Here is a 13,128-nt window from a genome sequence, read left to right on the forward strand (position 1 = left end):
CCAGAGGGAACGTCGACAGCGAATGTGCTCCGAGCGGGGAATTCTGGTGTTTGCTGCCGAGTAACCGCCGGCCGTTCTAGAACCCCCCCCGTATCCCGGAGTGACGGCCGGAGGCCAACGGCCGGCGCGCGAGAGGAGAACCCGCAAGAGGCTGAACCCTGCACTGACCCGTGCATCATTTAACCCCCGCTTCACTCTTTAGTAATCAAGGGGCGGGAGGGCTAAAGGATTGGGTGGAGGGGGGGGGGGGGGAGAGAGAGAGAGAGAGAGAGGAGGACTCGGCGGGCGGGCGGAGGGAGGGAGGGGGGGGGGTTAAGGGTTGGTTTTAAAGGGGGGAGACACCGACTCCCCCCCAAGCGAGTGGGTTAGAAAGTGTGATGAGATGGCAGCAGTAGCCCTGTGTGTGTGTGTTCAATAAGAAGCAGCGGATATTACCCCCCCCCCCCCCCCCCCAGCCTGACAGGGGAGAGAGAGAGGCCGGAGTTTATAACGCTTATCTCCCTCTCTGGATGGCTCTGAGTCACTGGCATCCGCTGCGGCTTTAGTCTTAGCCCCCCCCCCCCCCCCCAAAAAACAGCATCCTGACCCAAGCGCCGAAGCGCAGCCCCGCGCCCCGGTTATCCCGCAGCTTCCCTTTCCCCCCCCGCCCGGGCTGCTGAGCGCCCATCATGACCGAAGGGGCTGCCCCCACCACGGGGTCCGCGGCGACCGCGCCGCTGGACATCGACATCGACCCCGACTTCGAGCCGCAGAGCCGGCCCCGCTCCTGCACCTGGCCCTTGCCCCGACCCGACTTCCCCGCCTCCTCCTCTCCCCCGGGCAAGAACGAGGCGTCCGAGATGATCCCCGAGGAGGAGGAGGAGGAGGACGACGACGAGGAGTCCGGCCCGCCGCTCGCCTCGGCCGTCGGGGGAGAGCCGGAGCCGCCGGCAGCCGGAGGTGGAGAAAGCTCGAAGAAGAAACAGCAGCAGCAGCAGCCGCCGCCGGCCGGGGCGAGCGGCCCCCGGGGCTCTCGCTCGCCGTCCTCCGCCCACTCTCCCGGCGGCGGCGGCGGCCTCGGTGCAGGGGGAGCCGCGGGGCCCCAGCAGCGGAAAGCCTCGTCCCGCAGGAACGCTTGGGGCAACATGTCGTACGCGGATCTGATCACGAAAGCCATCGAGAGCTCTCCGGACAAGAGGCTCACCCTGTCCCAGATCTACGACTGGATGGTCCGCTCCGTGCCCTACTTCAAGGATAAGGGGGACAACAACAGCTCGGCGGGCTGGAAGGTACAATAAATTAATCATTACTGTAGCCATCCGCTCACTCCGCTCGCTCACTCTTTTGACCATTTTAATGTTGTATTCTTTGTGTTTCACAATCCGGTTGCTTTACCAAACAAAAACTCTAGCGCGGATCCAGTGAGTAAACTTGAAACGCGACCGATGTGTCGACTTGAAACGTCTAAGCGGGTTTTCAACCCAGGATAACTTGTTCCGAGAACACTCGCGATTTCGACGTAAACTTGTTCCGGGAGGCGGTGATGTGTCTCTACTGCTTTTTGTATTTACTTCATTAGCTTGCTTTTTAAATGTTATACAGCACTAAGTGTTTGTAATTGAATAGCCTGCACTGGCTGTTATATGGACCACAGAAAGAAATAACTTGCATTTAATGTAACTTCTTTCGCAACCTCGGGATGTCCCACAGCGCTTTACAGCAAGTAGAGGACTTCTGAAGTGTTGTCAATTGTAGGGAAACTGGACAGCCAGTTGAGCACAGCAAGGTCCCACAGGCATGTGGTGTCCAGGCGTTGGTTGAGGGATAAATACCGAGGAGCGCTTCCCTGCTCCTGAAATGGTGCCATGGGTTGCAATCTTTTATGCCCACTTGAGAGATCCGATTAGTTCTCAGCCTAATGTCTCACCTGAAAGGCAGCGCCTCCAGCAGTGTAGCAGTTCCTCAGTACTGCATCGGAGTGTCTCTGGATTAAGTGCTCAACTTCTCGGAGTTGGACTTGAACCCACAACCTTCTGACTTGGTGGTGAAAGTTATATTACTGCCTTGTGTGAAGATTGCTGCACTGTAAGCATTTATTCATTTGCAGGGTGTGAGCATTGCTGGCAAGGCCAGCATTAATTGCCTATCTCAATTTGTCCTTGTGAGGGTGTTGGTAAGCTGCTGCCTTGAATACAACTGACTGGCTTGCCAGGTCATTTCAGAGGGCAGTTAAGAGGCAGCCACATTGCTGTGTGTCTGCGATCACATATAGGCCAGACCAGGTAAAAACAAATTTCCTTTCCTAAAGGATATTAGTGAACCAGGTGGGATTTTAATTTTTTTTAAATTCCAGATTGGAATTTGAACTCGTGCCCAGTGGATCATTTGGTCCTGATCTTTGAATTACTAGTCCAGTAACATAACCACTGTAATACCATATGCAATATAGGATGATGCAAAAAGTAGTCTTGAAGAACCAGAACCTTAGATGTTCTGACATCCTGCTAACTGATCGCAACCTCGCATATCAGTGTGGTTGGAGGTGGATAGATATGTCTTGCATTGAAAATATACCCAGAGCTTCACTCCTGTCATGGCAAGTAGTATACAAGTGTAGTTTCAGCTTGTTTTATCCTATTGTGAACTTTGCTTACTATGGAAATTGAACATTTGCTCGGAAGTAGGGAAAAGGACTTGTTTATCTGTAGCCACTCTTTTGTCAATCTGACATGTGGTACCATGCTGGTATGTCACTAATCTGTAATTGTATACTGTGTTCACTGAAAAAGTGTGTATTTTTTAAAAAGTGTTTTTATTGGTGTTTCTAGTCATGATTCCTAGGGGTGGTCGCTAGTTAAACAAGGATTCAGTACAGTTGTACTCATAGCTTGAGTTTTACATTCAGGGTGCATGTACCAGAGGGCATCACAAGGAAAAGGCAAGAGGGGGGAAAATAGAGAGAAATGTTCTCCACGTCAATAATTGGAGGTTGTGAGGGCCAAGTGTGGTTGCTGACTTAATTGGGTATCTTGTGAGGACCTCAGGGCTGGGTGTGAGACAAGTAATTAAAATCAGATAGCTGATTCCCTGTTAAATTTATGATGTGAAATGCAGCCATCAGCATTTCTACGATATGCTGTTGCATGTTTCTATGAGGATATTGAAATCTGTCCTAAGGAAAATGATTGTGTATAAAGATCACAATTGTCAACTGTTATTTCAATTGTCTGACACAAGTACTGTTTGAGTATGGCAAACTTTTTTCAAAAAAAGTTAAATATGTTCTGTGGCATTTTAATGAAACAGGGTTAGTGTAGTTTTCATTCTATGTAAAGGTTGGGCAGTGGAAAGTGCCACATGTAGCTGTGTTTATGCTGATAGCTTTAGGTTGTTCTTATGTGTGGACGTGTTAAAGCTGCACTTTGAGAGTTCTTTTAATAGCACTTCATTTTTCTTGGCTCATTACTTTTTTTCTAAATAAGACTTAAATATTTTACTGCTTTAGCTAGTCTTCTTGATAAAATTGTTTGCTGAACTAACACGAGTATTAACTAAGGAATTCTTATTAAAATGGAAAAGTGAATATTTTAAATTCTACTGCCTTTAATGAACAATCTGTAATAACAATGGGACTTGATGTGTTCTGTGCAGTTTCTCTAAGTGAACAACTTGCTTTTGAATCTGGAGGCCTTTTAAATCACTTGATACCTTGCAATTCTTTAGTCATAGATAACCCTGACATTTAAAACAGCCTGTCTTTTGTTTAAAGAAAATGGTTGTAGTGACTGCCTCTTATCCTTCTTGACCTGTCTGCAGCCTTTGACAAGGTTGCCTACACCATCCCAAACAAAAACAGAAATACCTGGAAAAACTCAGCATAGCAGGTCTGGCAGCATCGGCGGAGAAGAGCAAAGTTGACGTTTCGAGTCCTCATGACCCTACAACAGAAGGATTGCCTACACCATCCTCCTTGCAACACATGTCCAACTGTCACCCATGTCATTCAGCTGGGTAGAACTGCTCTCACCTATTTCCATTTTTAACTGTCTCATTGGAGCCAGGGAATCAATGGGTTCGTTTCCTGCTGCCCCATTACCCAAGTATCTGTCCTTGGCCCTCTCCTATTTCTCATCTACATGCTGCCCTTCGGTGACATCATCTGAAAGCACAAAATTAGCATTCACCTGTTTGCTGACGACACCCAGCTCTACTTCACCACCACCTCTTTGACTCTTTCACTGCTGCTAAATTACCAGACTACTTATCTGATATTCAGTACTGGACTAGCAGAAATTTCCCTCAATTGAATATTTGGAAGACTGAAGTCATTGTTTAACTTTCCCGCTCCAAACTTCCCTAGCTACTGACTCCATTCGTCACCCTGGCAACAGTCTGAGATTAAACCACACTGTTTGCAGCCTTGGTGTTACATTTGACCTCAAGAAGAGCTTCCATCGTCATTTGTGCTTTCACTAAGCCTGCCTATTTCCACAGCACAAATTCGGTCTTCTGCTGAGACCCTCATTCATGCCTTTGTTACATCTAGACTCGACTGTTCTAATACACTCCGAGCTAGTCTCCCATATTTTGCCTTCTATAAACTCTCACCTATTGCCCCTGTGCTCACTGTCATATGTTGTCTCCCAATTAAGCAGATTTTTTTATTTTTAAAATTGTCGTCATTGTTTTCAAATCCCTCGATAGCCTCTCCCTGTCTCTGTAATCTCCTCCAGCCCCACAACCCTCTGAGATATCTATGCCCTAATTCTGGCCTCTTGAGTATCCCTCCGCCTTTTGGCTTCTGTTGCCTAGGCCCCAAACTCTGGAATACCCTCCTTGCACCTTTGTCTGTCTACCTTGATTTCCTCCTTTAAGACACTTAAAATCTTAGTCAAAGAAGTGGATTTTGGTCAATCGATCTAATATCTCCTTATGAGACTTGGTGTCATGCATTTTTATTATGCTCTGTGAACTGCTTTTATTACATTTAAAGGAGCTTTATAAATAAAAGTTCATCTTTTTAGTGTGTTCAGTCCAAAAATTTTGTCCGCTGCCATAATTTTATGGATTGCAATAGGAATGCGGGGGTTTCTGGCAGATGGTTTTAATGTTGAGGGTGGTTATAGATTTTTTGAACTGAGAAAGCAGACTAAATTTCATTCTAATGAGTGATGAGATTTTTCAATCTGTGTTTAGGAAAATTGGGTGTGTAATCTTTCAACAACAACCAATTGCATTAAATAGTGCTATTTAACATAGAAAAAAATCAGAGGCATAAGAAAATTGGTATCAAACCTGATGAGATTAGGAGGGGTGATGAAACACTTAGCCAGAAGTGAGTTCCAAGGAGGTTATTGAAAAGGGGAAAGAGGGTTTAATTTAAAAATTATGCAGCGGAAAGCCAATAGGGATGGGTGGAAATGGACTCGAGCCCAGTCAAAGGAATTTTCTAATAGTGTGTAGTGCTGAGGCTTTAGAGATGGAGAAAGGGTGTAAGATAAAGGACGATTTTTAAAGTGATTGGAAACCAATGTAAGTTAGTGAGGACTGTGTAATTGGTGAGCAAGTCTTAACACACGTCAAATGTAGGCAGGATAAGTGTGGATGTCATAAAGCTTATGGAAAGAGAATGACTGAGTAAGAAGTATTCCATAAGACCATAAGACGTAGGAGCAGAAGTAAGCCATTTGGCCCATCAATTCTGCTCTGCCATTCAATGAGATCATGGCTGATCTGATAATCCTCAACTCCACTTTCTTGCCTTTTCCCTATTACCCTTGATTCCCTTACTGATTAAAAATCTGCCTATCTCGGCCTTGAATATACTTAACGACCCAGCTCTACAGCCCTCTGCGGTAAAGAATTCAGATTCACTACCCCCTGACTTGTAATTCAACATAAAACATAAGTGCCCTCAAAAGGCAGATTTTCATGGAGAAAGTGACTGGGGTCAGGCAGTGAGAGGAAAAACTTGGAGGTTGAGGAAAGAGTGGGAGAGAGACAGACTGGGAAATTGAGATGATGTGAGACCTACAGGAAGACAGAAGTTTTGATGGGCAAGACGGACAGTGTCTGAGGAGGGGAAACAGTTTGATTGTTAAAATGGGTGCTAGGTAGGGAAGCTTGGTGCTCTGAAGTTTATTGGGAATAGAGTTGAATGCGCAGGTAGGTAGGTCTCAAGGGAGTTGAGCGTGAGAGGACAGAAGAAAGCAAGAGGTGGAGGGTGATTTGGGGCTGGGCTGGCAAGGTTTGTTTCATGGTTGGGACAGTAAGAACCATTGGATGAACCCACTTGGGGACAAAGAAATCCTTCCTTGCATATATAGCATTAGAGGTGGGGAGGGCTTCGGAGAGAAGAGTTTGGGGGGAGTAACTCTTTCGAGTTATCAACAGTCACAGATTGCAACTCTTTCGAGTACATTCACAGTTCTTGGTTTCCGGGAGTGGGACATGAACCCACAACCTTCTGATTCAAAGGCGAGGGTGCTATGAACTGAGCCACAGCTGACACCTCAGTTTGGGGGGAGTAGATGCACCTTATATTTGCTCTCCAGAATAATAGTACAATAGTGATCTGATTTGACAGGGAACCTTAATCTGGTGAAACTTGATGTGGGCAAGTCAGATCTGGCGATAGATTGCTTAAATACCTGTCTGCCAACTTTCTGAAGTTTGTGTCCCTTGGACTTCAGGGAGAAAAAGATGGAGGCTGTATTGTAAGTATTACCAAGGTGGTCACAAAGGTTTAATTGGGAACAAGGGCATTATAGGTGGACGGGTGAGTGTTTGAATAAATAGCTGCTGAGCTAAGTTGGCAAATGGAGCACTAAAGCCTAGGTAGAATTCGGTTCAGAAGTGTGGTTGAGTGATTTGGGGGTGAGAATGGAGTTTGTTTCCAGGATATAAAGGAAGGAGACTTGTGGAACTGTGTGGTGAGGAATGCAACCAACAAGACAGAAATTACTGCTGGTATTTCATCATGAAAATGGCATGGTTGAGGGGATGGCTGTGAAGGGGAAGAAGAGGTTTAGACCATGCAAGAGGTCAGTCATTTGGTAAGAGAGGGGTTAAGGAAGCTGAAATGGAGGCTAAAATCACTTTAGGATAGTGCCTTCAACTGTCTAGGTCCTACACTGTGGGATTCTTTCCCTAAATTCTGTCTCCTGAATGAGATCCTGTGGCACTATTCGCAAAAGAACAGAGGTTCACCTGGTGCCCTGGCAACCCAACATTTAACCCTTGATGAGATGAGACTGATTATTTCATAGACTGACTCATTTCAGTTTGTGGGGGCCCTGCTGCATGCAAATTGGTTGCCTTATTTCCCTATGTTGTAATAGTGACTGTACCTAATAGGCTGTCAGGTGTTTTGTGACATCCTGAGATTGTGAAAGCCACTATAAAAATACAAGCTTGTTCAGTTGTTTGCTTTTGAAGTCTCTCTGCCTCCCTTCTTTCATTTAAGACTCCCTCTTTGCCCAAGGTTTTAGTCACCCTCCTAAACTCCCCACCTTGGCTTCTTGATCTGTGCCAGATTATCCCTCTGAAGTGTCTTGATATTTTTCTACACTGCACAATATAAATACAAGTTGTTGCATGAATATTTTAATTATGAAGCTGAAGTTGAATATCCAGTGACCTTCGTAAGAAAAATATAGTATTCAGGCAACCTGTGATGAGTAAAACCATGGGTGTGCATTCCCAGGAACTCTACATATTTGCATAAATTATCTGAAATGCAATTGAAATAGTACACTGCTTTGTAATGTCATTCTTGATGTAGAGAGACTATAAATGCTTAATGAAAAGGTGTCTCAACAGAAGCCATGTACTTGCACTGTAAAATTAAGATCAGCTGTGAGTAAAGCTCTGTGCTAGTTGTGGCTTGCTCCAGGGCTTATGTGACCTTGTTAACTTTAAAGTGGGTTGGCTAAGGGACTGTGAGCAGCACAAGATTTAGGCAGATGTAATCGATGTGGCTTTGGTCAGAATAGATGATGTAATCTGTATTTTTACAATCATGTTGAGTGCAGTTCCTTATCTACTCTCTCTGGTTATTGTATTTGAAGAATGCAATTGGCAACCCATATAATTGGAATTTTGCAAAAGTTTGGATGTGTTGCCAGGCTGGTCTTGGTTGTAATAGTGAACCATTGGGGGAATTAGCCTGGAAATATCACTAGTTGAAATCCGAGCTGCATCTTCTTTAAACCTCTCTCACAAACTCGGTAAATAGAAGAAACTGTATTATTGTGTAAAAGTCTGAACTGACCACTGTCATGGAAGAGTTTGATATTGAGTCAGCAGTTGTTGGCTGGAATATTGAAATGTATTTGTGTGTGAAGACAGTTTTGTTGGAAAACACCGTGAGAATTTTAGAAATGTAAATTGTTGTGAAGCAGCATACTGCTCTTACTACCAGCTCAAAAATGAGTTAATTATACTTATCAATGCCATTGGCTCAGCCTGCTAGCTTGTTCATAGTAGAGTAGAGCTTAAGGGCTACAGCATGTTTTACTTTAAATCTAAACTCATTTTGGATAAATGCACCCAGGCAAATAAAGTGTAATTCCCACAAGAGCTGCATGTCAACACTACCAAGTGGTTTCTGCTTTGCAACAATACTAAAGGTGCACTATATATCCAGTGGGCCTAGTCTGATTCTGGAGGGCAGCAGAGAAACCCGATCTTCTCCCCTTGGAGTGTAACCTAAGTGGTTTTGAACCAAGTTTATATATATTTTTTAAAAGTTTGGCTTGGACCTCCTGAGCACTTTTAAATTATGGCCCCCAGTATCAACACCCTGAGGTTTACTATTGACCAGAAACTGAACTGGACCGGTCATTTAAATACAAAAGCAGGTTAGATGCTGAGAATTCTGCTGAGAGTAACTCACCTCTTGACTTTTTCTTCATTCATGGGATGTGGGTGTCGCTGGCTGGGCCAGCATTTATTGTCCATCCCTCAATGGTCTTGAGAAGGTGGTGGTGAGCTACCACCTTGAACTACTGCAGTCCATGTGGCCCTCTGACCTGCTCTTGTATTTATATGACTGGCCCAGTTCAGTTTCTGGTCAATGGTAAACCTCAGGGTGTTGATACTGGGGCCATAATTTAAAAGTGCTCAGGAGGTCCAAACCAAACATTTAAAAAAATATATATATAAACTTGGTTCAAAACCACCTAGGTTACACTCCAAGGGGAGAAGATCGGGTTTCTCTGCTGCCTGCCAGAATCAGACTAGGCCCACTGGTTATAAAGTGCACCTTTAGTATTGTTGCAAAGCAGCTTGAAACAACTGCCTCAACTATTTTGCAATTTGTATAAATTTTGAGATACGTGCCTTAAATTCAGCAGTAATAAGACCACTGAATCTTATAGGTTTCTTACAAAGCTAAATTAAACCTTTTATTAATAGAATGAAGCGCACACACACACATCTACAAATTACTACTAAGAACTTCTAAATCCTCTAGTTAATCTAGCTTTCGTTAAGGCTACAGTAAGACACAGATTTTAACAGACCCAGGCAAAGTAACATGACACCCTGAAACAATCGAATTCAAAATAAGTTTTCTTAACTTCAGTTCTTTGTAGACAGCAACTTGAGGCTTAGATGCGGAGGTTTTTCACATTTGTTAGATCTTAGAATGCCCACCCTTACACACAACCTTCTCTCCTTTTATACATATTTTCCCCTTTTGAATGCAAATTCCCATTGTTTCACTGTCTTTGGACTTTAGCTCTCTAATAATAAAAAAAATCTATCATAGTACCAATTTTACCAGTAATCTTTGGGAAAAAATAAACAGTGTTCCATAACTTCCCCTGGCTAGGTGAAACATTTCACTAGCTCTTTTGAATTCCAGCAAGTCTGGTTTATTTAAAAATGCAAATGTTCCCTTTACACCTATGTTTACCTACTTAACATTTCAAACCTAGCTTATCTTCTGGTACATCAAAGTCTTCAGACCAGCTGCCTTTAATTCATTTAAGTCCCACACAAACACAGACCTCACTATTACTCTACTTTACAATAAATTCCAGTAACATTATGAAAATTATCTTCCTGACACTATTCATTCGTGAATGGTGGTGGACAATTAAACAGCTAACTGCAGGATGAGTTGGCTCCAAATATATCCTATCCTCAATGTTTGGGGAGCATAAGACATCAATGCATAAGGCAAAGCTGAAGCATTTGCCACAATCTTCAGCCAAAAGCAGCAAGTGGATGTTCCATCTTTACATACTCCTGAGGACGTCATCATCACAGATACCAGTCTTCAGACAATTTGATTCACTCGTGATATCAAGAAATGGCTGAAGGCACTGGATAGAGCAAAACCTAGGGACCTTAACAACATTCCAGCTATAATACTGATGGTTTGTGCTCCAGAACTGTCCAAATCCTTAACCAAGTTGTTCCATTACAGCTACAACACAAGCATCTCCCCCACAATGTGGAAAATTTCCCAGGTATTTCCTGTCTATAAAAAGCAGGACAGAAGCAATCTGGCCAATTACGGCTTCATTAGCCTACTCTCAATTATCAGGAAAGTAATGGAAGATTTCATTGATGGTGCTGTCAAGGGACTCGGCAACAACCTGCTTAGATTGGGTTGCTTCAGGGCCACTTGGCTCCAGACCTCATTACAGCTTTGGACCAAACATGGGCAAGAGTCTGAAGTCGAGTGTTGAGGTGAGAGTGACTGCCCTTAACCTCGAGGCAGCATTTCATAGAATCACAGTGCAGAAGAGGACCTTCGGCCCATCGAGTCTGCACCGACAAGTGAGAAACACCTGACCTACCTACCTAATCCCATTTACCAGCACTTGGCCCATAGCCTTGAATGTTATGACTTGCCAAGTGTTCATCCAGGTACTTTTTAAAGGATGTGAGGCAACCTGCCTCCACCACCCTCCCAAGCTGTGCATTCCAGACCGTCACAACCCTCTGGGTAAAAGTTTTTCCTCATATTTCCCCCTCTAAACCTCCTGCCCCTCACCTTGAACTTATGTCCCCTCGTGACTGACCCTTCAACTAAGGGGAACAGCTGCTCCCTATCCACCCTGTCCACAGAATCATGCCCCTCATAATCTTGTACACCTCAATCAGGTCGCCCCCCAGTCTTCTCTGCTCCAACGAAAACAACCCAAGTCTATCCAACCTCTCTTCATAACTTAAATGTTTCATCCCAGGCAACATCCTGGTGAATCTCCTCTGCACCCCCTCCAGTGCAATCACATCCTTCCTATAATGTGGTGACCAGAACTGCACACAGTACTCCAGCTGTGGCCTCACCAACTGAGCGTGGCACGAAGGAGTCCTATTAAAATTGAGGTCAGTGGAAATGTGGTGGGATAAACTCCACTGGAGTCATACCTATTATGACCAGGTGAGAAGGGTTGAATTGGCTCCAATCTATTCAACTTCCTCGGTTGGCCATAACAAAGGTTTAAGTTTTTCACAAGGATATACCCTTTTCCAAATCAGAACGTATTTAACTGTTTAATCTGTGAGCAATAAGGAACCAATCAAACAAGGTTTCAAACAAGGTTTTCTTGAGTCAGAGGGCAAATTTATTAACCACTAAAACAGAGAAAAATACGCCCCCGCCCTCCCACAATTAAGAGATCTGGGTTCACTGGTAGGTTACTGGTAAATTTGACTTCTCAAGCTGGGCAAAACGCTTATTGCAAAAGAGGGAGGGAGAGACAGAAAGTCAACAGGTTGTTTCTTCTGCTGAAAACTTTCTTGACACTGCCTTTGTCACTTGCAGTCTCTCTATTGGCTGGCAGCGTTGCCTTGAAATCCTTCACCCACTCTGTATTTCCAAGAGGTTTTGGGTGTATCTGTGTGTGGCAACCATTGTTTCAATATCCAGTACTTTGCATTTTTAATGTCTCTTCCTTAGGCAACTAGGAGTTTTGATGGGTGTCTGGGTTATAGAAAATATAGAGAACTCTGCACTCCCCTGAGGGTGATTTGTTGCTTTCTCACCTTACTCTTTGAATGTAGCTTTGCATTTTTAAGCAGTTTGCTCTGTCAGTTCAAATTGCAAAATTTCCAGTCAGTTGAAAGTTGATAAGTCATATTTTCCTAAATAAAGAGACATAGCCTCATAACAACTAAACTGTGTTTGTTGGAGGCCAGTCATGACAGTTGCAGGACATTGCTGCAGGATTTCATCAGGGTAGTGTCTAAGGCCCAACCATCTTCAGCTCCTTCGTCATTAATGTTAGAAGTAGGGATGTTTGCTGATTACACGGTGTTGAATATCATTAGTGACTCCTCAGATATCGAAACTGCCCGTGTGCAGTAAGATCTGGACAACATTCAGGATTAGGCTGATAAGTGGCAAGTAATGTTCATGCCACACCAGTGCTAGGCAATGACCATCTCCAACAAGATAGAATCTAACCATCGCCCCTTAACATTCATTGGCATCACCATCACTGAATTCCCCTGCCATCAACATCCTGGGGCTTAAACTGAACTGGAGGAGCCATATAAGTACTGTGGCTACAAGAGCAAGTAAGAAGCTGGGAATTCTGTGGCAAGGTACTCGCCTCCTGGCTCACCAAAGCCTATCCACCATCTACAAAGCATGAGTCAGGAGTGTGATGGAATACTCGCCAATTGCCAGGATAAGTGCAGGTCCAAGAATACTGAAGAAGTTCAATAGCATTGAGGATAAGGCAGACTGCTTGATGGCACCCCATCCACCACCTTAAACATCCATTCCTGCCACCACTGACGTACGGTAACATCAGGGTGTACCATCTATAAGAAGCGTTGCAGCAAATCGCCAAGCTTCCTTTGACAGCATCTTCCAAACCTGTGACATCTACCTTAAGACAAGGGCAGCAGATGCATAGGAACACCACCATTGCAAATTCCCCTCCAAGTCATTCACTATCCTGACTTGGAACACTATCGCCATTCCTTCACTGCTGGGTCAAATCCCTGGAACTTCCTCCATAATAGCATTATGGGTGTAACTACATCACATGAACCTGTAGCAGTCCAAGAAGGTGGCTCACCACCATCTTTCCAAGAATAATTAATTTTGGGAAGTAAATGTGGGCCTTGCCAATGACACCCACATCTGAGGGACAAATAATTTTAAAAATTCCTGGGTTTATC

At 44.3% G+C, this 13,128-nt stretch overlaps 1 protein-coding gene across 1 annotated transcript in view; it reads left to right on the forward strand.

The window, feature by feature from the left end:
- The first annotated feature begins 330 nt into the window (after positions 1 to 330).
- The window catches only part of LOC144680957 (forkhead box protein O3-like), a 95,032-nt gene continuing 82,234 nt past the window's right edge, over positions 331 to 13,128 (forward strand). Inside the window, exon 1 of the mRNA XM_078542538.1 lies at positions 331 to 1,268. Coding sequence (XP_078398664.1) covers positions 669 to 1,268 — 600 coding nt within the window. The 5' untranslated portion in view covers positions 331 to 668. The remainder of the gene's footprint in view (positions 1,269 to 13,128) is intronic.

The sequence above is a fragment of the Cetorhinus maximus genome, chromosome 5, assembly GCF_964194155.1.
Source record: "Cetorhinus maximus chromosome 5, sCetMax3.hap1.1, whole genome shotgun sequence".
Taxonomy (NCBI): domain Eukaryota; kingdom Metazoa; phylum Chordata; class Chondrichthyes; order Lamniformes; family Cetorhinidae; genus Cetorhinus; species Cetorhinus maximus.